The sequence below is a fragment of the Osmia bicornis genome, chromosome 14 (genome assembly GCF_907164935.1).
Source record: "Osmia bicornis bicornis chromosome 14, iOsmBic2.1, whole genome shotgun sequence".
Taxonomy (NCBI): Eukaryota; Metazoa; Arthropoda; class Insecta; order Hymenoptera; family Megachilidae; genus Osmia; species Osmia bicornis.
Genome location: NC_060229.1, coordinates 960396 through 984086, shown reverse-complemented (window position 1 = coordinate 984086; position 23691 = coordinate 960396). Strand labels below are relative to the sequence as shown.

The 23691-nt window shown below is 38.9% G+C and overlaps 1 protein-coding gene across 1 annotated transcript; it reads right to left on the bottom strand.

Annotated features, from left to right (window-relative positions):
• Positions 1–659: 659 nt before the first annotated feature.
• Positions 660–22474, bottom strand: LOC114877053 (potassium voltage-gated channel subfamily H member 8). The gene is made up of 16 exons (XM_029189149.2): positions 22257–22474; positions 20321–20431; positions 10044–10277; positions 9305–9436; positions 8577–8704; positions 8266–8494; positions 7181–7344; positions 6473–6686; positions 5678–5857; positions 5261–5460; positions 4886–5135; positions 4555–4814; positions 4328–4476; positions 4101–4269; positions 3633–4005; positions 660–3542 (listed from the first exon to the last, which is right to left on the bottom strand). The coding sequence occupies exons 2-16, from the start codon at positions 20394–20396 to the stop codon at positions 3331–3333; spliced, it is 2970 nt and encodes a 989-aa protein (XP_029044982.1). The 5' UTR covers positions 20397–20431; positions 22257–22474; the 3' UTR covers positions 660–3330.
• Between the last annotated feature and the right edge of the window lie 1217 nt (positions 22475–23691).

Here is a 23691-nt window from a genome sequence, read left to right as displayed (position 1 = left end):
AATATAAAATTGATTATTCTATATATTTCATGGGCAGTTAGTTTCATATAGCTTTGATCAAACAGTATACAGAATCCGTTTCACGAAAATATAAACAGCCCTCCGGCCAATGTAGTGCGTCATGCCGGTTGAGTTGATTTCAGTAGTATGTGATCGGTCAGAGACAAGAGGAGGACGAGCTGTCACGTTGCTACAAGTGGTGAATAGAAGTGGTTGGAAAGCAGCTTCTTCTTGCAAATTAGTAAGTAAAATAGACTTAATATGATAGTGACAATCGGTATACGTAATAGTTTAAAACAATTAGAAGGAAAATATCGATATTGATCATAAAATGTTATGTTATACGCCATGATCATTGTTGCACGAAGAAATATAAATGGCGTGCTTCCTTGTTGACAGATTTTTCTCGTTCAACAACTGATTTCTGGTTTGCGATTCATTCTTCATCCCATTTGTCCGGTCTTCAGGTGAAACAGGTAAGTGTTTCAATTGTTAAACTATAAAAATCAGCACCGGTAAATACCGATCGTTCATTTCTTGAGAACAACGTACAAATGCGATAGTTTTCGTAAAACTACTTTGTTGAACTCAAAGTTTACAACAAAAGGAAAGGAAAGATAATTGTTTATGGTATTTTTTTCAAATACACGTAATACATATTCATTTTTACAATTAACATTTTATTATCAGTTTTTTTATAACCTCGCGTTGGAATCATCGTTAACAGTGGTTATGTCACGATTAGTTCAAGTCAATTTATTTAAAAGAACAGTTTTTATTAAATATTTCGTGCTCATTTTTATTTTTTTATAATAAGACAAATGAACAAATTATGCCAATTATAAGATGCACACTGTACAATAAGCATTGAAGAATATTTACAAACGCCTGAAAGCTTTCGATAGATTAGTTTTTCTTCTCGTTCGTGAAGTAATACTACTTAGTTTTTTCGTGTTGCTAAAATGTATAATGCGTGACATTAAAATAACGTTACCGTTGTTTATTCCTTGTTGAAATCATCAATGGAAAGTTTGTACAACAGGCGCGTTTTAACAGCGAAAGTATTATTTTCTTTTATTCTTTTGTTTTTTTTAAACTATGCATTCGTTAACATTGGTACTTTCAAGATATCGTCGTTCTTTGACAGTGTTGACTATAAATATATCCTGTCGCTTTAGAATGATACATTCGTCTATTCGTATTTGTACAATATTTATATGTTTTTTTAACCGATATCAAAAGATTTGATATTCGACGCCTGTAAAGAAAGGTAAGAATGATAATTTGTTATAATCATGTTCGATAATACAACGTACAAACGTTATAAAATATTTTTTTAAATCGATTCGACCGGTTAGTCCTTGGTTGTCGTATCGTATGCCAATTAGTACGTAGTTTTAAGATGTTTGGTAATCTGATCTCACCACGGTTTTCGAGAGGAGACCATTAGCGTCGGTTTAGGTCAAACATTTAGATTTAGATCGTGATATTCAAGAACAGTGAAAAAAATAAATCTTTATTTTAAGGCCGTTCATTCGAAGTTTTTCTCTAACTAGTTTAGATAAAAAAGTGTGTGATAAAAAATTTCATCGAGTTTAGCTAAATTTTTGATAATTCGAGGATGCATTTGCATCTTGACATAAACTTATCAACTAATTGTAACTTCGTACAGGGAGAAATACACACGCACGTGAACACGCGTATAACACGAATAATAATTTCTTTCTGTTTATTTTAACTCTAATTTCGAATCGAATCGGTATACCGAATGATAATTATATATCTTTCAATATTCTTCGGAAATTCATCAATTTTAAAAACATACGTGTTTCATTTTGTGCTTACTGACATTCCCATATTATGTATGTTAGAATGACGAACGTTTCCCTTTTGTAAGTTACTCGAAGAGTGTAAAAAGTAGTAGAATACGTGAGATACAGGTTGAATAGATAATATTACAATACGATTAGCTTGAATTATAAGGTGAGGAGCATAGAAATAGTATAACAAAATATATGAAATATTTATAAAACAGCTGCTTTCATTGACATTTGTGAAATTATGACGTTATCAATACTTGGTCTAATTGTAAGATTCCTACTATGACTAGACTCGAGTGCTTTACGATGGTTGGTCTTTCGTTAATAATATTATTCGTCCAATATAATGATTGTTTTCTCAACGTATTCGTATTCAAATTATACGTATCGAGGCGTAGGTATTAAAACCTGCTTCATACGTGAGGTCGAACATAAGCTCAGATCACGATCGGTCATAGTACAGGATTTTACCAAAAACGATAACGACACGTTTAAAATTGAATTGCGTTTAAATTATATTGACCGAGGTTTGATTTGACGCGATCTGACGACACTGTGACCGGAACTGTGAAGCAGCCTTCTCATCTATAGGTATGTACTAGATTTCATAATTACACAGGTAACTTTTATTGTTACCGATCCGAGTGTTTCACAAATGACGATGAAAGATGAACGAATACAATTGTTGTGCATGGCCAAAGCCGTGCCTTATCACATATTTTTGATAGCGATACGCTATTTACATTGAATCCATTCAAGTGATACTTACAATTGGATATACACCCGCGCGATACAGTTTTAATATGATACATTCATTTCGAATCGATTAAGTGATTCATTGTTTGAAATCAATCTTGTGTTTAATGCGATAGTAAATGCTCGAACGATGGCTACTTTACCATAACTACAATCTAACTTGGACGTTAAAGGATACATCGAAATTTCTTGTGCACGTTATTGCTACGCTAAAGTTTAAAATTTCCTTTTGTGATATCGTTAAAGTTTTTTCTTTTTATTCAAACAAAGTTGCCGCGATATTAAACGTTGAACGTTTCTCGTATTTCTGCGGGTTCAGGAAATTTTGGAAAAACTTTGTGACATCGTTGCACGTACATACAAGAGACACATAGGTTGCCAATATTTACACGGACCAATCGAATTGCAAGCGTTCGAATTAGAAGATTCGATTAGAAAACACGTTTTAGATAAAGATAGTTTTCAATTGATTAGTCTAACGAAGTCACCGATAGAAAACAATACGAGCAACATCACGTAATATTGATTGTTAGTAACTAGTGATCAGATTCAACTACAGTTCAACTATTTCGCGTGTGTAAGAAAATGAACAGACGCGATAAACTTTATTAACGCGAGAGTACATCTGACGAATGAATTTAAACACCCAAAATATCCAGCTTTACATCTCGTTACTCTCGTGGCGGGCCTACAAATTCTCTGTCTGTTGGGTGTGCTCTAAGGCTGATAACCCTGATATGTTTTTTGGAAATGTTCAGCTATCGAAGGGATCAAATTTTAACGAGCGTGATTCCGGAAGTCGGCGCATAGTGCTAAACGCTTGATACAAAGACGCGTTATCGGCATCACCGGCGCTAAATCGATGCGATAATTTGTTCTCCGGATCCCAGCTAGAATTCGTCGGTTTGTACAAACGAGGAATGTGTCGTTCTCCGTGATTATTGCCGAAAACGAAATTATCATTACCTGGGGGAATAGTTTGCGCGAATATTATCGTCCTGATTAGAAGTGGTAATTAGATGAATTTCAATGGAATAAAATAATTTGAACAAGTACCTGGCGAGGGGGATGGTGATTGTGGCGGAGTACCTGCCACAGGTGATAGGGGTTCGTATGGCGGCGGAGGAGGAGAAGACGGAGACGGTGTCGGAGACGGAGGTTGCCTCGATAGAGTAGTTGGGTCGAGTTCGAGAATCCTCAGTACTCTTTGAGGATTCGCTCGGACCCAAGATTCGAACAAATCCACTGGCCAGTCGGTTTGCGTCGATGCGTCGGACATCCTCGGAGGAGGATCCCAGCACAGAGCATCCGGTGGGTGGGACGAACTTCTCGCTAAAACGCCGCTCCCTCGGTTCGCAGGGGTTGGTAAATTCGGATTACTTTGTGGCGAACATGCTAGTATTTGTAGAGCTTGAATGGCATTTCTGACCTATTTTTATCGAACAGAAAAGGTATTATAGACTTTGGTGTATCTCTATAAAACGCCGCCCACCTACTCGTTTGTTCTCGAACACCTACACCTACCTCGCTACTCAGAGTAGCAACGTCTTGATGTAACGTAGAAAATTGTGTGTCGAGCCTTTCCACCGATCCGCGAATATGGTCCTCCACTGATTCTTGAGCGATCATTTGAGCCGCTCTTCCTCGAACTAAAACTCCTCTTCCGTGTCTCCTTGTTTCTCGATAGTCATCCCTATGATTCACGGTGGAGAATAGATACGCGTAATTAAAGCGATCCCAGATAGACTTACCTAAATTTAGCGTGTCTCGGGCTCGATGTATGCAAAGGTGATTTGTTTGGTGGCGATAAAGGCGAGGTCTCTCCCTCTTCAGGTACGTTTTCATCGTCTTCGCTGATCGACGGTAGCGTTAACGATGGTCCGTTCATATCCGACTCTTGCTGAAAAAGGCATCGCCGCGAAAATTGTATCGTTTCTTCTTTTATGCCTCGTGTAGTTTTTGAACACTCAAAGATTACCTCGGCCTCGTATCCTTCTCGTAAATTGTAAGTAAGATCGTGTTGTATATCGTTTGCGAACTCGTGCTGATATTCGGGATATAATCGAAGCACTTCGACCAGCCCGTGCATGTTTATGCACTTTAAATCACAGTAGGTTAACGCTTTCACGTCGCAACTCGATTTGACCACGACATCGGATCCTGAACCACCAGCTCCACCCCCATTACTGCTATGCTGTAGGTGAACGTTTATGTCACAGCCCACAAGATCACCTTTCCCTTTAAATTAAATTAAATTGCGTAATACAAAGATATCGATTTAGATTAATAAATATCTCGTGGTGTCCTACCCAAGATTGCAACGACCATATTGTTTTGCACGACCTCCATGGAACCGTTGCACAAGTAGTAGATGTACGAAAGCGCGTCTCCTTTGTGAACCAAAAATTCGCCAGGTGCGCAAAAATTATTTCGAATTCGGAGAGAAAGTAGCTTAAGACAACCCTGAGAAGCAGCTTCGAATATTGGTAAATTTAATATCTCGCGATGTAGATGCATCGAAACGTCTCCTCTGAGTTCCTCGGGAAATTGTTTCAGGGTCTAAAAGGATTAATACGTCGGGTCTGTATAATTAATTTCACACAGTGAAGATACATATATGTAGGTATATGGCATTATCGCGTCACGTAGCACAATTATTTACCGTTCGTCATCGTGCACTTTACCTCGTGTATATCGATACCGTGATTCAGGGACCACATTGTTTGGAAGTAGTCTTGCATACGTTGTTTTAATTCCTCCGGTATCTGATGCAGCACGAAAAAATCCTTGAGATCTCGCAATTTCGTTTGATACAACGATCTTCTAGAGTAAATTCTTTGAATAATCGCCGTCACGTTACCGAACACCACGGCATGCATCAGAGCTGTATAGCATACACAATACGTATACAATGTGCTAATGTTTCCTACTGTACATTTACGGATAAATTTGTTTCGTCCTAATTAACATCGTTTGCCTCTAATGCGCGTACACATGTCAATTCTCGGCCAAACAAGGATAGTGTAACCGTTAATTGATTATTGAGTAATTAATTGATAATCCTTACGGAACAAACGTATTGATTGACCACGATTACTAACCGCCAATGAGCATCGTGCAAATCGAGAAGAACTTTTCGGAGAACGTGTTGGCCGAAACGTTTCCAAATCCTACCGACGTTAAACTGCTGCAAGTAAAATACAACGCTGTGATGTAGCTTTCCGCGTGCGTTACATTATTCACAGAAATTTTTAATCTTTCCGCCAACGTGTGAATCCAGCCTGGAAAAATTCATTTGATTAAAATTTTGTATTCCTCTGTAGAATACAAAGTCGAGTTACACGTTGATCGATTGCCCAGTGGCAAACTGTTTTAAAACAGGCCGCGTTTGCAGCAAAATGTCGCGTACAAGTATGCCAAAGTCGCCGGCAGTCTCTTTGAGCGCATCAAAGTTCAAGCCTCGGGATTAAACGGTAACAGCATTACAAGAGCATGTCTAGTACAGGCAAACGTTTGCGATTAAATTACGTGATACACTTTCCCTTAAGTGTTAACTTCGCGGTTTAACACGAATATAGTTCGTCAACTTTACCGAGCATTGTTTCCACATAGAGTCCAAAGTTCTCCAAAGACAGGCTATTTGAAATGAGCACCGGGGGGCCAATCTGTATATTTAAGCAGGTATAAGGGTTAAGCTACTGTACGCGTTACGTGTTCCAGATCAGCTTGGGGTTTCTTGCTTAAAATGTTCACGATCACGTGTTTCTGACGAGGGGAAGCAAATATAAACCGTTCGAAAGATTGATGGTTCTTAGCTAAATTTCGTTGTAACTATGCATCGACATTTGTATTCCATAGAAGTCGCAGGAGGCTGTTTAACAAAATTGGAAACTTACCGAGGTCCCATTCGTTATCGTTTCTTAATCTTTCTTTCTCTGCGATAACAAACCAAATGCAGGCCAACCAATGTGCCACCAGGATAAAAAATAGCATCAGCATGGTCAAAATCACCGCGCTGTACTGCGAATATCTATCCATCTTTTGAAGTAATCGCGCCAGTCTTAGCAACCTTGTTAATTTTACTAAATGAATGTTACCGTGTCCCGATTCCTGCGATACAAATATGCTATTAGTAATGCGCGAAACGGGATGGTCAAAATACATCGATTAACCCGATTGCTCGGAGTAGTAACATTTGTACTTGTATTGTATCGAGTGTTCGCACACATTCCTAGTGATTCGATTTCATAACAATCGATGTAATAACGAATTCTCGAGGTGTGCGAACTTACGACGACTAGATGATTGTACCATTCATCGATCAGATACGTCGTTTGAATCGCATTCAAGCGCATCCGAGTTCCGGAGAAAACACGACACGAGAAATCGATGTGTCGTTTGACCGAATAATATATCGACATCTGCGAAACGAACTCTTTCCACTACTTTCTTCTTCAGATTCTTTTGATTTTAGCGACGTAATCATTCGTAGTCGAGATGAAAATTTCAAGTGACTTCAAACGCGAATGGAAACTTTATCTCTTTGATGCATCCGCACGGCCAGTTGGTATTATCTCGTTAAATATTTGACGATAATTACTCACCTCTCCGCTGTAAACGTCAGAGGCATAAAGAAAATCAAAGGGCAAAGCGGCGACCAGATCGACAAAAAACCAGCCCTTTACGTAGTTGACGGCAATACTTTTACTGTTGCTGACGACTTCGCCTTTTCTGCTTACGTATGTTGTTCGAAAATTCAGAACGATATCTGTGAAAGGATCGTTTTGTAGATTTCATATGTTTGCACTAATTTATATACATATTAGCGAGAATAAGTAGGAACCCGTGGTCTTTGTCTCGGTCAAAAGCAAAGGTAAACTGTTCTCGCAGTTAGTCGTCCTTTCGAGTTTCGTAACGTGGAAATGTGGAACCGCGTTAAGGAACTTCATCCCCGTACGATGAACTGCTTTTAATCCCGTTTGGAAACTAAATTTATGTCCGAAAATTCGCTTGCTCGCAAGTTGGTCGTCAAATTAGTTTAAAGTAAAGTTATGCTCGCGAAACGAGTTTAGCCACACAGCCGGTAAAGGGTGATCTTTAATCGGTGAAACAGTTTTTGTAGTATACTTGCAAATTAAATTCTACCCACTTCCCTTTTTTATTCTCAAAGAGATGCAATCTCATCGGACACCCACGAAGAGCCTTCGCGTTTGAAACATCGTTACTCGATATTCAACACGATAAATTGATTCCGTGTTTGTAGCATGAATGTATCGCTTGCTAAAAGTGACTCGAGGAGTCTGATTTGTGCTAAAAGATGCGATCGACACCGCGATAGAAACTCGTTTCACTGCATCGGGTTTGTATTTAAAAAGCAAATAAATGCATGAAAAATAAAGCAAATTTCAGCGTGTTCGAGCCTGGAAAAATCTGAAGAAATTCTACGAGTCAGTTAGTAAGAGGGTAAGGGAGAATCGTAGCTCCTCGAATCACCGATGAAATAAAAAGAACACCACCCTTCTTCTCGTTTCTTCTCGATTGAATTATTTTAAAAGTGTACCAATCGATACGTGTGTAGAGTATTCTATAATAGAATCAATTATCGTATCCGTTCATTTTGCAATTCGATTAGGCTTATTAATTTCTATGAAACGAAAAGGAAGGTAACGAGTGCGAAACGTGTACCCACCGATTATAAAAAGGACCTCGACGACAACGTCGCTGACCATTGTAGGCCTGTCGATGTTAATGAAGCTCGCGTTAAAAGGGACGACAATTGCCACGTAAAACGTTGCGAGGAGTATTAACCAATCCCAGCAAGATTTAAAGCCGCCATAGTGACTTAGGATGAATTGAGACTTTTTGATTCCCGTTGTTTTATATTCTGGTAAAGGTGCTGCAGTAGAATGCAGAAGATTCTAAAACAATAAACGCACGAGAGTCTTACAATAAATAAAATTAAGAATCGATCGCGTGTTAAAACAAGCACGAATCGCTTACATTGCTCAATTTAATTTTGTGCTTATTGTCCTGTTTGTAATGGCCAGATAATTGATAAAGGACGGCGCGACTTCTTCTCCTGCCGTAATTAGCCGGCGGTGCCTCTGGATCGAGACCACCGTTTGCATCTGAAATGTAATTTGACCGTTGTCGTAGACGCGTTTCTTTCTTTTCACTTTGCACAGTTTAAAAACTGTACCTTCCGTGCAATTAAAGCACTCTGAGATAAAAAATATACATTCCTGATCAATAAACGTCAAGCGAATTTTTTTTTCTTTTTCAAAAATTTTGTTGCTTAGAAAACTAGCATAAATTGCAAAAATATTGTTCGTTCGAGTAAAATATGCACGTCGATTTTGTAAATGAGCAACACGTGTAACATCGGGGCGGCGTGATGTGTAAATTCTACAAGAAAAGCAAACTATTATTCGAAGCTGTTGGCTGGCTTTTGATTTGCGTTCTTGGGTGTTTTGCTTTGAAGAATGATGTTGCATTTTAGGTTTACGTGCAGCGTGTTGCGTGATCGCGGTGTAGAAAGCACGAAACGTTAGATAGGTAATACGTTGAAAGAAAGTACGTTACATTGGGAACGTTTTATCCATACCCGATGTATGGTCCGTGCTCGGATACTTTGGAATGCAATTCATCAGTCACGTCGATCGAAATGCATTCCAGAGAAAATCGTTTCGTCAGGCTGAGTTCAGCAGCGAAGCTTGGCTAGAACTCACCACTATCGTGCAACTCACACAGCTGAAGATTCTTCGTGTGGGTGATATCCTTGTGGGAAGCCAAGAACAGAACGACGTCGCCTTTTTCGTTCTTGATCGGAACAATATCGAGTAAACAATCGAATGGGCTTCCTGTTGGTTAAAATCAAATAAAAAGTCTCGTTAAGCGCATCCTGATAGAAATTAATTGACCGACAAATTGATCAATTTACATTCGAAAGTACGATCTGTTGTTAAAACTTTTGATCGAGGTTCGTTAAACGCGAAGTTAAACTTGCTATTTTGAAAGCCGATCGGAAACAAAACGAATAGAATAATGATTTGTATTGCTAACGCGAACAGTTGTCCCTGTACAAATATGATAGAATCAAATCGAATCGATTACTTTGATTAAATGTATCTCGTTGCAACCATGCAATCTTTGTGTACACGTTTACATCGAATCGCTTTCACTAATTATGTTAAATGGTACAACCAATTTTTATCGTTTTTATAGAGTGAGAAAAAAAAGAAAAGATCTCTTTGTTCAATTGTACGTAGAATCGTAAGAAAAGATCGAGACAGTGAAAATCAGGTCGAACTAATTAGAGAAGATAAGCCATCAGAGTAGTCAAACTTTGACTTGCAAGAAGAAAGCAAATTAAAGACCGATGCGTTCTACTGTCTGTAATTGCTTACTTTCCAACTTACAAGACTGCATTTGGAGATAAGAAATTCAGAAGACCGTACTGAAACTTACCGCTCTTCTTATAAAACACAACTTCCATCTTCAGTTCCGTCTTGCTCTCGAGGCTCTTGTCGATCATTGCTTTCTCCTCTTCTTTCGTTTCCGGGCCGTACAGGAACTTGCAAGCGCAACCTTTCTGCATAATTTGCGCTCGCGCGAATCCTGTCAGCTCGCAGAATCCATCGGAGCAATAAACGATCGGGTAGATCGTCGGAACCTGCGCATTTCCCAGCACAAAGTTGCTGTCTGTCGACAAAAAGAATGTTCGATTAAATTAAAGAACGTGTCAGCGGTTCTGACTGTCGTTTAACTGGTAAAAATTGCATTTAGATTCCAATCGACGAATACATTATACGAGTTCGTTATTATTTCGTGGTGGAGCAATCACAATTTTCATCAATTAATTTCGCATGGATCGTGTTTTCTCTCAATTATTGTTTGGTTTAGCAATTCCGACATGGCAAGCCAATCGAGTCGATACGTTGCGAAAAGAGGGAAATTGAAAAGGGAGAACAAAACAACTGCTTCAGTTGAAACTTTTAACACTGTGAAATTGATCAACTCGGTTTTGTTCACTACAAAGGGGTATTATGTACGTGGATTTGACCATTTTTCTCTTTTTTTTTTCTTTTCTGAAGCAATATTAAAAGAAAAGTGCAATAAAGGGACATGGTAAACAAGAATTTGATGATTACGCGGGATAAAAATGCGTAGTGCAAGAAGTTGATGCATGATTGCACCATGTGGTACAGTTCATTGGTTGATAGCTTTGTCAACGTCTCTGACGTCAGGCGTAATCATTCTCAGGGTAACGACGGTACTATTTTTAATTTTACGGCTACCCCTGAAACACGTTCATCTTTTCTCAGTCTTGCGCGGTTCTAACTATCTCGGTGCTTCCTCTTTTCGTAAACAAATGCAACAACTCCGTTTTTCTAAATATTGCATTCTGTAAACGTCTTCGAATTGCCTGACTAAAAGCCGAAATTACGTACAGTTCGGTGAAAGTGAAAAAAACAAAAAATGGGTGGAACTTTCGTTCGAGATAAATGTACAGCGAAAGTTTATCTTTCGCTGGATGAGCAGGTCCAAACAACGTCCTGTAACTTTGTCTACAGTTAGTAGAACGGGATCATGGTGACCGACAACGATTAAAACCACCCTTCACGCTCTGCGGAAAACAGTGATTGTCACGTGTTTGATACACAGGGAGTTTGACGGCGAAGGGTTATAAGATAAAAATATGGTTTGAGGGTGAAGTTTGTACGTTGTTTGACGGTTTAACTCGTTGCTTATTTTCGCGTTACCTTATTGATTAATTGTCAGTATTGCCATTAAATCAGCATGCTTTTCATTTCGAAGCAACATTTCATTAACGTCCAGAGATGAATTGTAGTTAATTGCTCTTTTCGCGCGAAGAGATTGCCAATTACGCATTTATTGCGGATATGCGGCCACGAAACGGTGAAGGATTAATTTCAGTCGTAGACGAAGTGGTATGAGAAGTGTAGATAACTACCGGAAAACAGAAATCGCTACACAATTGCAACTTTTAAGCGGTTTAAGAACAATAAGTGTTCAAGCTTCATAGTTTCTCCGTAATTATAGGCTACGTTTCGTCATTTTCACGGGTTTCCTGTCCCGTATATTTATACAGTCTCGATAAGTATGTGAAATCATCGTTGCAATATCCAATTCGGTGCATACGTGTAAACCGGGGGGTCACGACAACGACAGCGTTTACGATCATCGCATCAGCCGCTAAAAGCAGCGTAAACGTTACAGTTTCAGCCAACTCTTGACAAAGACTAATGGAGCCGATTGTGTATCGCATACGTGTCGAACACAGGCCAGCGTCAGAAAATTTTGTTATAAACAAAAACGGAACTCAAGTTCGTTTGAGAATTTTTATGTTTGATGCGAGTAATTGGAAGCAAGAAATTGCTTTTCGTTACAATTTTCTAAATTCGTCCTAGGAAAATGTGTAACCCGATAAGCAAACGGAAACGTGGTAAATAATTAAAACGTCTAAGGTAAAAATAACCGTAGATCATGAAAAGCGCGTTTTAAACAAATATAGATTTTATGTTGCCAGTTATGCATGGGAGAAAATGTGCACAAGGAAAATAAACAAGAAAAGCGGCACTGCACGTTTCAGTTAAATGTACGAAAATCATGTACCTTTATTTCATATAAAAGCAAATATTTGTCGTTTGTTCGGTTTTTTTCTTTCTCGTTGACCGGGTTAATTAAATATCAATTAAAACGCGTAAATTTGGCTGGTCGAATACGCTGTGCGATACGTACACGTATCAAAGCGATCCGATAAAACCGAACCGTAATCCGATCGTGTGCAATTAGCGAATATTTTCTGAACTATAATTGCATTCGTCAAGGCCAAGCAGATTTTCATGTTTTCCGGCCGTTAATTGAAAAGCGATAACTACTTCATAAGTTGCTAGCCATATTTCCCGATAACCCCGAAATAATTAAGTGGATATAACCGCGTGTTGCCACAGCTATTGTGGTTAATGTGGCTGAATTGATGTCCCGCTAGATACGTTGGTTAGTTATATTCACTATACGTATACACGTAAACCTGTAACTAATAATCAAGCCTCGACGTTCATTTTCTCTTCGTTCAAAATCAAGAGAAACTGGATTTTATTCTCGTCGCTGAAACCATGGACAAAGAGATTAAGTAAACGTGATAGATATTTTATTCGAAATTTGCAAACGTGTCGAAAGTGGTGCATCCGTGTGGCAATGAAAAGCATGCATTGTATGTTTACGATGGGGATACCGTGGTTGTAAGGATTAAAAGATGGTATTAACCATACATGTCGACCTTGCGTTTTCATCACGTATCAGGGACTTTATTAAAGTCTTCGTAAATAAAGGAAGGATTGGTACTCTACACTTTTTCTTGCGTATCGTTCCTAATCTTTCGTTAGACGGATTAGAATTTACGTGAAAATTTTCATTCGAAGTAAGTTTCCTCGTCGAGTATAGGGCAGCAGGGATCGTAGTTGGACTCTTAATGGATAAATTCGATACAGCCCTGATAAGGCATTAATCGTAGAAAATAAAGGAAAGTGGCTTAATCAAACTTGAAATTACCGTGCGGATCGGGCAAAGGAGAGAAAATCCAAAGCGGTAAATTGTATCAACCGATTTTCGATACGGTCACGAGTTCCCCCTCGAGCAAACCGTATGTCAGAACGTTTTTGCATGATCGAAGAGAACTAGATTCGTGTCGGGCATGTTCAATTAATTCTCACCGAAGATCGAACGGAGGAAATGAGCTTTACCCTTTTTCATTTGCGATGCGGTATTATTTAGAAATTTTATCCAGATCTTTGTCAGTACCTCCTATTGTCATGGATGTAATATTCTTGAAAGGTTGACCTCCATTGCAAGGCGAGCTATCGTGTCTCTTTACACACTGTAACCGAAAATATTCTTGTCTGTTCTACACAGAAACTTTTATCCCGTTTCTAGCACTTAGCGATAAACTTTGCATCCCTTTTCTTCGTTTCCCTCTTTCTGCTTCTCTCCGGAGGCTAAATTTCTATCCCGGTTATTCGACCGTAAGCAATTTTTTAATGCAGCGCTAGGACCTTTCGTGCTTTCCATCGATCCGTTTGTAATGACAATTTTCTGCGGAAAAGTTTCACTCCTGACAGAGACAGAGAGAGAGAGAGAGAGAGAGAGAGAGAGAGAGAGAGAGAGTGAGACCTTATTGCCCATGATTGAGGTCGGTGGCGATGATAACTTAGCAATTTCCACTGGGATCGGGCTGGGTCGTTTTCCCTAATCAGATTTCTACAAAATTTCGAATACGTGGAATTGTCAAGTAAATGGAACGGTCAGATTCTCGTTCCGTCCTTTAAACTGGTTCATTTTACGAAAGTCTCACGAATTAAACGACGGCTGTTCTCCGTTCTACGAAGACAGAAAAGTTCAATATCTCGCAAAGCTACTGCTGGCAGAATGGGGCAAAGAAAAAGGTCGGTTACCAATATATTTTCCAATAGCTTTTATTACGTACTTACTACAAAAGTAGTGATCGAATTGTATAAATCATCGCGTAACAAATATATAGATCAATTTCGTTTCTAGTCGAGAGAAGTATAGTTATTTTGTTGGCGTGCAAGCATAGATTTAAAACGAGACTAGAAAGCTTGAGATCTTCTTTGATAAAGTAGCTTGAGATAAAAGAAGGTTTCCGTTCGCCCGCGTCGCTGTATGGTATCCTTTCTTTCACCCTCTCAACGAGTTACGTCTCCTTTTGCTGTATAATGCCTTCCTTAGACCGGAATATGAAGAGATTAAGTCTGCTAGTATCAGGTCCGCTGTCTAAGGGAACCCATACCGTGAAGACTTCCCTCCACGGTATTGACTCATTTGGCTTTTCAAAAAAATTCACTCGTTCATCGATTTGAAATCTTCGCGAACAGATTTTCATTCGATGAACGATGAATGCGTTTCATCGGAGGAAATGAAACGATTATCGAAACGACTGTTCCTTCGCTCTGTAATTGTCTGTGAGTAGTTTAGTTTCTTATGCAATGTACCAGCTATTACGCCGAATCGTAAACAATTTGTTCCTGTTGCAAACAGTAACACGTAACATATGTTTTCAATGTGCAGGAAAGAACAAAGGAACAGTCTTTAATCGATAAACGTATGTACTTTTCCTATGAATAAACTTGCGTCATTACTTTTCGTCACAATATTGATTACATTGATAAGATAAGCGTCATCGATATCGAGTAATTATTAGTTGCCCGTGTGTCGTTCAACACCTGAATCCTCGATAAATCGAACGCGTTTTACCTAAGGTTTCCTAGCGAACATTTCCAAAATTTGTTTCTACTTTTAAGCCGAAATTTGGATTGTACGTTTGGAAAGAGGCTGGTGATATTCCCGAGGGAATGGACATTTTCAAGCAGCTGGGATAATTTCAGTTTAAACCAGGTTAATGAACACGATGAAACTCAATGTTCCACACAATTACCACGGGTCGTGCTTTCTCACCATCAAACTTTCCTCGTTTTTCGCTATTAGATAGGTCGAACGGTTTAACCAGTTAGAAGAAATTTTTTTAACTCTTCTCTCTACTTTGTTGCAACTTGCAATCGATATCAATTTCCAAGCTGGCAAGGATATCGTGCAATTAGCGTAACAGAAAACTAAAGAGACTATCCTAGCGTTTGATCGCGTGTCGCTGTTGTAATCTATTCCAGGATATATCCCGATTGCGGGCGCATTTCCATGAGATTCTGGCTTGTTTTGATTTCACAAATTGATTCATGTGGGGATTCGTGTGCTTCTGCCACAAATTCACTCAACGTTGCGTATCAATCCTAACTTCGAGCGTATCTTCTAGACAAGTTGAACATTTATTCACTCGCGAGGATTATGAAATATAACATGGCACGATGTTGCACTGTAATTAATTTTCAGTACGCGAGGGAATTGCACAGACACTTGTATACATTTTATATACATCTATATTCTGTTATGCGCGTTTTGCACTCAGAAACGACGTATCAATCCTTTTGCTGCAAACGATGTATGATATATGTCATCTAAAAGCAACTATTAATTTCAAGAGATGCATACATACGGATTCTGATCAAAATGTCAAGTTAGTCATGTTGGAACGTAAATGTATTACACAATACTATCGTTCGTCAGACTTTAGCGATAGATTTGTAACAATCGTACCGCAGATGTTTCAACAAAAGGGTTAATCAAGTAAAAAGTGCAAATATTCGTGTACAGTGTGTAACTCGTGTAGAGTTTTCTCTGTTACAACAAACACTAGAAACGACACAAAAGCCTGTTGCAAACGCTCGTCACTGTGACATTTATTTGTGGTGTCGGTAACTATTAGTAGAAGTTTTGAGGTCACACAGTGATATGCAGCTTTGAATTCGTTGTGAGTGCATCGAGGTTGTATCGTCGATAAATATACGTTGAAACGTCGTGACAGGTATAGCGATTCGAGAACTGGCACTCAACTTTTCACTTTGAAACCGTCACAGATATTGAATCGTACTTCGCTATTAACTTATCCTAATCCTAGTCTGCTTTTCTTACGTGTACATGTATGTTTTCCACTTATTTATCGTCCAATAACGTAAAATTAAGCAACGTCGTTAATCGCGAAATAATGCGATAGCAATCGTGCGTTCCGATTTCTCGGCTGACATTTGCTTGATCATTACTACTTGGGAGAAATAGCTCCTACTCTAACAGTATGTCACCTGCGTCACGAATTTGTCCGACGAAATTTCTTCAATTCTATACGAAGGAGAAAAAGCGAAAAGGTTTTTGGAAAACAAACTTTTACTTTTTCACAATATTGCTCCCCAGAGGGAGCCTCGCATAAATCGGATATTTCATCATGACAACATTCTTTTCTTTTCCAAGTCCCTTAGCCGCTTTCGTGAAATTGTTCTAGTTTTCTCGTTTTGTTCAGTACGATAATTATCGACTCTTCTAGCAGAATGAAATCAACACTAATGTTAAGGGAACCGGAAAAAGTAATTAGGTCATTCGGCATGTGTAAGGAGATTTCTTGACCTTTTTTGTTCTTTTATTCACCACTCGACGTCCACTGTTTCTTGGCTGCTCTTGGTGAGATATTTTTTTCAACGAGAGCAGGAAGTCGTGAATTTTGTTCGCATTTATTAGAAACGGAGTCAAATGAAATTCTATGCCTCTATTTCGAGAATGAAGTACAAGTGCGACGTGGCTGTATTATTCGGTTCCTTCGACGTTTCCAATAAGAGTAATATACCATAAACCTCAGATTACCAAGTTTAATAGGCGCATCGAAGGAAAATTAATCTTCCCGATAGTATGTTATACCGTATAATAAAATTCTACGGGAAACATAGTAAATGCGGGTTCACGATTTCGCTGTAGTTTTAATTTAGATAATATACACCGTGCGATATTTATCTTCATCCATCGCCATTTTCTAGAAATGTGCACAATTCCTACTTTACAACGAAACGAAACGTAACGTGCTACTAATGCATACAGATGCACGTTGGAAATACATTCTGGGAAGCGTAAACCGTGATCGTTCATTAAGAAGAAATTAATGATCTTGAATTAAGGTCAGGAAACAAGAGCCGTTTACGTTTCATTGGAGTTGCCGTTCGAGGCGTATTCGTGGTACTAGATCATCGGGCAATAAATAAAACACTAGTATGAAAAAAAAAGAAGGAAAATTGGATAGGTCGTTTACAAAATTTAAGTAATTTTCTATCTTTGAATAGATGTTACTATCAGATCAGAAGTAAGTACGTATAACGATTGGAATAAGATCGATTTTCATGGCGCCGATTTCATATTAATATTCCATGATTCGTCTGGGGTTGTCGGCCTCGATGGTAAAACTAGCGTGGACGTATTACTTGGAATTCATAGGTCACGAACAAGGGGGGCTGTAAGTCTACCAACCCTATTCAGGTTAGGTATTGAAACCCGATGTCGCGAGGAAGTTTGCATTATTCGAAGTTGCATCGAAGTTTTATGTACGCTAACAGGCAGGTTTTTGTTCTGTTGGAAAATTAGTTTCGTTGATCGACCGGGGTGCTCCTCCTTCCCCATCGTGGTTTGCATTCTGTTCGCGATGCTTTTCATCAAGCTCTGATTCGACGAGAACAGAAGAATAAGGAAAAATCACAGATAGGCGCATGGGAGACTCGGTTAAAACGAATATTCCAATTGGTCCTCCATGAGTCTTGGTCAGCAAAGACAAACGAGTGTTTGAATAGTCGTCAACCATCCTTTACCCCAGTTGGCGATGTGCCAAACACGCTCGAAGAAAGAAAGAGTGCGCCAAAAATATCCACGGATAAGTACTTCGGGCGTCGTTAACGAGCAATTATTTCCCTTTTTTCTCTCGCCGAAATCACAGTGTTCACAATGGAAAGGTCACGAACTTCCAAGTATACGCGTTCACTCTTTTCACCGATGTTTCGCGTAACGAAGCCAATCGAATCGATACCGCGGTTGAAAAACTGAATCGCGTAACCACCAATTATGCATTCACCTAATTACGTGATTTCTTTTCCACCCTGGCGTGAAACTACACGAGATATCGTTATCGCGTCAATGTAACACTCGCGCAACGACGTCGATGGTTCTTTTTCCAGCTTGTTTTCACGCAAAAGGAGGTAAACGATATTTGTATTGCCTCGAGAGCGATCGAGTTTGTAGGGAAACTGGAGTATTTGATGGAACACCAAGATTGAACGTAATAGCATAATTCTAGGGTCGTCGTATCCCCTTGAAACGACCAGACATCTTGCTACAACGACGCGATCGTCTCGCAAGTACTCGTTCCGCGATAACTATTTTAACTTATTCGAGCTAATTCAAACGTGAAACTAAATTTTGGCATTTCGTTTTTCCTTTTTATCCATGGAATGTGATATTCGTGATGAAACGCAAAGGTATAATTAAGAGTAAAATCATCTGCTGCGACGTCCGCGTTGAAGTTAAGGAGCTTTGATCGTCTTAACACCACAGACCAGGTGGTTCTATGAAATTAATTCTTGCGTAAATGCTAATACGGTGTTATGCAATCCACACGATACCTCTACGTACATATGTACCTATACACGAAAGAAGGGCCTGTTTTTAATACGCGATGCGTTTTGACACTGCAAAAGTAGCTTATGTAAATATACGAAATAAATTAGCCAGTTAAAAGTAAATACTTCCGATTTTAATCTCCGAATTAAATTAAAATGTACCGTCGGAGATTAGTTGGATGGCTATGAATATAATTTTGTCGGCATCTCGAACGAGGGGGAAAAAAAGATACAATTTCATTACTTTCCAAGGACGTAACTTTCCTGTAATTCTCTTACGACGGCGATAACGACGGTTCGTAGTCCCTTTCTCGTAATTAGTTTTTCTTGGTTTGTAAGCTCAAAGTTCACAACGGGTGTATCAGTGGATTACTTTAACTTTGTATTTATTGCTGGAATCTCACCTAAAACAGATCCCTCTGAACGATCTGGAACGGATAAAATGGAACGTAAAGCTTGTTCGAAAAGGTTATTCAAACACTAGAACGGGCGTTGAATTTAATATTACAGGGGTAATCTCTATTCGCTAAATGTTTGTACAAATTTACAAACGATGTTTGTAATGTTGTGAAACGTATGTAATTTCTGTGGTTTATCGTTTTTCATCAGCAGGCCGCGTGCCAACTGTTCCTTTATCGAAAATCAAGAAAGGGGATACAACACGTCACTGTGGTATCGATAATTTCGGTTCAGGTTACTTTTTCTCTAGACCCAAAACTACGTTTTCGCCGTAAAGGGAGGAAAGGTTGAAGGTAACTAAGTTGGTGTCCCAAGTGAAGCACGGCGAGGATAGTTGGTGTTGGTCGAGGTGATCTCGATTTCATCGTTCTTTTCACTCTTTTTCAAAAAGTATGCACCGTTAAGCTGGTGGGATATAATTGTTTAGACGTAAATACACCCGGGGTACTGTCGCTTCTCAGTCAGACAATTTGGTTTCACGCGTTGTTAACGTTGTGGCCCATAATAACGGTATACGAATTAGTGACGGCGACGTCAACGTGTGCGGCAACTATTGAGAGACGTTTCGATATTAATTTGCAGCTTGATCGAGTGATTAGTAAATAGCAACACGTGTCCACACCTCGAATTATATTAGACAATATGTCGTCGAGTGGAACAACGGCGCCAAATAGCCATCGAATTTCTGAAATACGATTGAACCAAATAAAACTGGTTGTTGCATCCTTTACTATTTCTGGGATTGGATTAAAAATTATGTCGTTGTGGGTGAACAGGGGTGGATAGCTCTGGATTTTTTATTAGGGATGCTGTTTTTCGTCGTAAACCATTGGAATCGATCAAGACTTTTTTGTATTGACAAATCGTTTCGTCGGACGACTCACAAACGAGGGTCGCCTTCGAAACGTCGGGATTGGAGCTAATCCAATGGCAGCGACACTACACTTCGATCTTTTACAACCCCGAGAAAGTTTACGCGAATACCTCCACCGTCGTTTCTCTGACGTGATCGGAATTTTATCGCTGTTATTTTGCTTTATTTGAGCGTCGTACGATTCACTCGAGAGGAAAACTCTTAGTCGTGATTAGAATATTTCTGAATTCCTAGACGCAGGTTGTTAAACGTAGATATAAATTACTCCTTTTAAACGAACGTATTGATAGTAAAGAATGAATAAGAGGTAGGTTAAATAGAGCTACAATACTTACGGGTTCCATCGAAACGTGTGGCGATAGTATCTAAGAAAGTATTTTGTGGGGCGAGGAGGCCCTTCCTGACCGGCATTGGGGCCACCCCGCCGCGCTGTCAGGCACTAAAATCTGTAAAAAAGAAAGAAGAAAGGAGTACAACTTTATTTTAGTCAGACGGATACAGTATTCTTGGGTCAATTACGCGCAAGATATAGGTTACAGATGTAAATGTACGTGTTCAGATATCAAAGTTTAGGTCGTTTGTTATTCGGAAGAACAATGCACGAAGCGTGCTTTATGCAGGGAAATGTGTGCATGAGAAAAACGTCTAAGTCTTCGATAGGTAGGTCAGTGGTCCAATGAAAATAAAGGATTGCGTGTAGTACGGTAGTTGCAATGATGGATGGCTGCAGCCTATAAAAAGTCTCGGACGGAACTATTTTTAGACGATAATTTTCATTTAACACGTTTCTCAAGCACTTTACGCTTTGAATCAGATATAGTTTAATCTCTATTTTATAATCAACCATTTACATATATTTTTCTGCCATTTTATTCAACGCGATGATATTAATTTTCAGTTCTTTTTTGAACTTTATAAAATATGCAAGAACCGTGCTGCAAATCGAGACTTGCATCCAAATTTTATGCGTCTTTTTTTTTTAATGTACTTTAATGTTAAGCCGTAGAGAAATGCATTTGCAGAAACAGGAGACTCGTCGAGAAGCCTGGAAGACGGCGATATTCATAGCTTTTCAATATTGGACAGTTCTATAGTTACTCACGTTGTTCAATGGTATTTGTGATTTCTGGAATTAATCCAACTGAAGTTATACCTTTCTTTCATTCGAGTTACCTTTCGATGCACATTATTGTCATTATGCCGTAATCATTGTAACGCAATTACCAGCAGATTAGTTCATTTGCATTATTGCAATATTATTGTATAATCATAATGATTTATTAATGTCGAAATATCAATTAAATATCATTTCAAACTAAAACGCGTTCGACATATTCCATTAAAATTTTGTTATAAAATCAATCTTGCACGTGGTATTTTTGGAAATAAAAAGAGGTATTTCATCGATACTATCAAAAAAAGATAAAAAAATGGAACGAGGTGAAACGTTAACGATAAGCAATTAATGAGTAGAAATGTGGAAATTTACGCACGAGTAATTAAAACTGTATGAATACGTAATTTTGCTTTTTATTATTATCATCCATCTTTTATACGTATATTGTAACTTTTGTCTCGGCAAACGTAATTAGCTTGCGGTTCTTTGTGAAAGGACTCGTAGAAAGATTAACCTGCAATTTAATTAATCTGCTTTTTCCTTCTTTTAAAAAAAAAGAAAAGAACGAATAAAAAGTAAAGAATTTTAGCTATCTGCGAAGCTTTTGTAAATTACTTTTTTCGTCTCGATTTATTATAAAAATTGCAACGCGCTGATGTCTTGGTTCCCCGTGTAAAACAGATCACTATCGTCGTATAGTGATTCTAGTAATGTAACAGGTGTGAACAGAAAATAGAGTGATAGAGTATAATTCATTACGTAGGTACTGATCCTCTTTTTAGTAGGTCTAATGGAAACAATTAGACTACTTGAAAAAGATAGATCTTAATATATCCAATAACTGTTGTCCTTAATAATTATTTGTTAGGTATAATCAGCTCATTTCTATAATTAGTGACGACATTATTGCGTTACCGTCATCATAATGTCCAAAATAAACATATCACTGTCTCGTTTTTGAGAGGATCAGTTAAAATTTCAGGTAAAACCACGTTTCGCGTTCCACGGTTTCACGACAAAGGACGTATAGTTGTGCCCTGAAGTTGCGATAACGTTTCACAGCAACATTTTTGCAAAGCAAACATTTCCCTTGCTCGACGCGTATACAAATTTTTCCAAGCGTAAAAAATGATCGTAAATCATCGAATACAGACCTTATCGAGAAAAAAAAAGTTCCAGCTCACTGGCAGAGCATCGTAGGCATATTGTTCTCGGTAGCACTGCACCGTATTTTCCTATCCTTCGACTTGGATGGTTCACAATTTCGCACTGAACACGTTAAAAAACGTTTAATTGACCGCGTTACGATAGATTACGAGGTTTTATCGCGACATCGGCGAAGGAAATGGGAGACACGCGGAACGTTTGCTGGTACTCGCGTAACTGACCGAGCCGAGGGGAGAGATTCTGTCTATCCTGATGGCCCGGGCTCCTGGCTGACTTGCGCTCCGCGCACCAAGGCGCAACATGTGGTAAACCGTTGAAGGTATACACTCATACACCTACGCTTTTCTCTATCTACATGCACACACATCCGTCTATTCTGATAAGTACACACTAACGCAAAACCGTGTAACCTGCATACGCACGCGCCCTGATCGTTTCCAAACGCGTGTGTACCGCGAGCGGTGAAAAACAGGGTCAAGACTTTGAGCGAGGATCAAACATCTTGCTGCATCGTCTTCCACGATTATTTTCAAAGAGTACCAAGACGTGACTGTCGTCTGTCTGCGATCGTTAGATTGCGATGTTTCGATCGAACACGGGATTTCATCGACGACACTTTGAGGCTACCCCTTACGACCAGTCGAACGATGTTTTGCTCGAGTCAGGATCGATTTCGCATCGATTCGTTCAAAGAAGTGCTCGTTTATATTTCATTTTTCCACGGTTTTAAACAAGATGGGAAAGAAATTGTAGTAGTACATCCGAGAAGGTAGCAGTTCGTTGTTGCTTCTTTTAACGATAGCAAGGAAAAATACGATGTAACATGAAATTTTCAAGCTAAACGAAGTATCCATAAAAGAATATCGTAGATATTAACTTTATATCCTTTCATAGACGTTAGGAAATTTCCAGAGAACCACTTGGAACATTTTGTTTACATCTATCAAATTTCTTTTTCATTACAGCACGAATTGTTCAAAGTGTTTTTTTCTTTCACTTAGGACAACGATAAAAAGTCGTATACATTTCGCTTTGAGAAGATTTGAGAATCGGGGATGAAATCAAATAAGGGGTTATATGGAACGTCATGGAGGTAACATTCAGAACGCTATAAAAGTGATGATATTCGATATTCGCGCCTGTTGAATAGATATGCGAAGGCGTGCTACCGGATATTGTTTCTATAAAGGAATTTATTGTTCCTTTAATATTCGTGCCAGTGGAAAGAATAGAGGAATTTGATTCTTGTCGTAGCGTCGAGAATTTTTCAACGATCCTGTCTGCTGAAAAATTTCGACTTTAACGGTCGAAAGATTTTATTTTTGAAAAAGAAACGCATTCCACTCGAATCTCTGCTTCCTTTCGGTTAATCGGCTTGTTTGCGTAGAATATTGCAGGAGTGGTGAGCACCGTAATAAATGA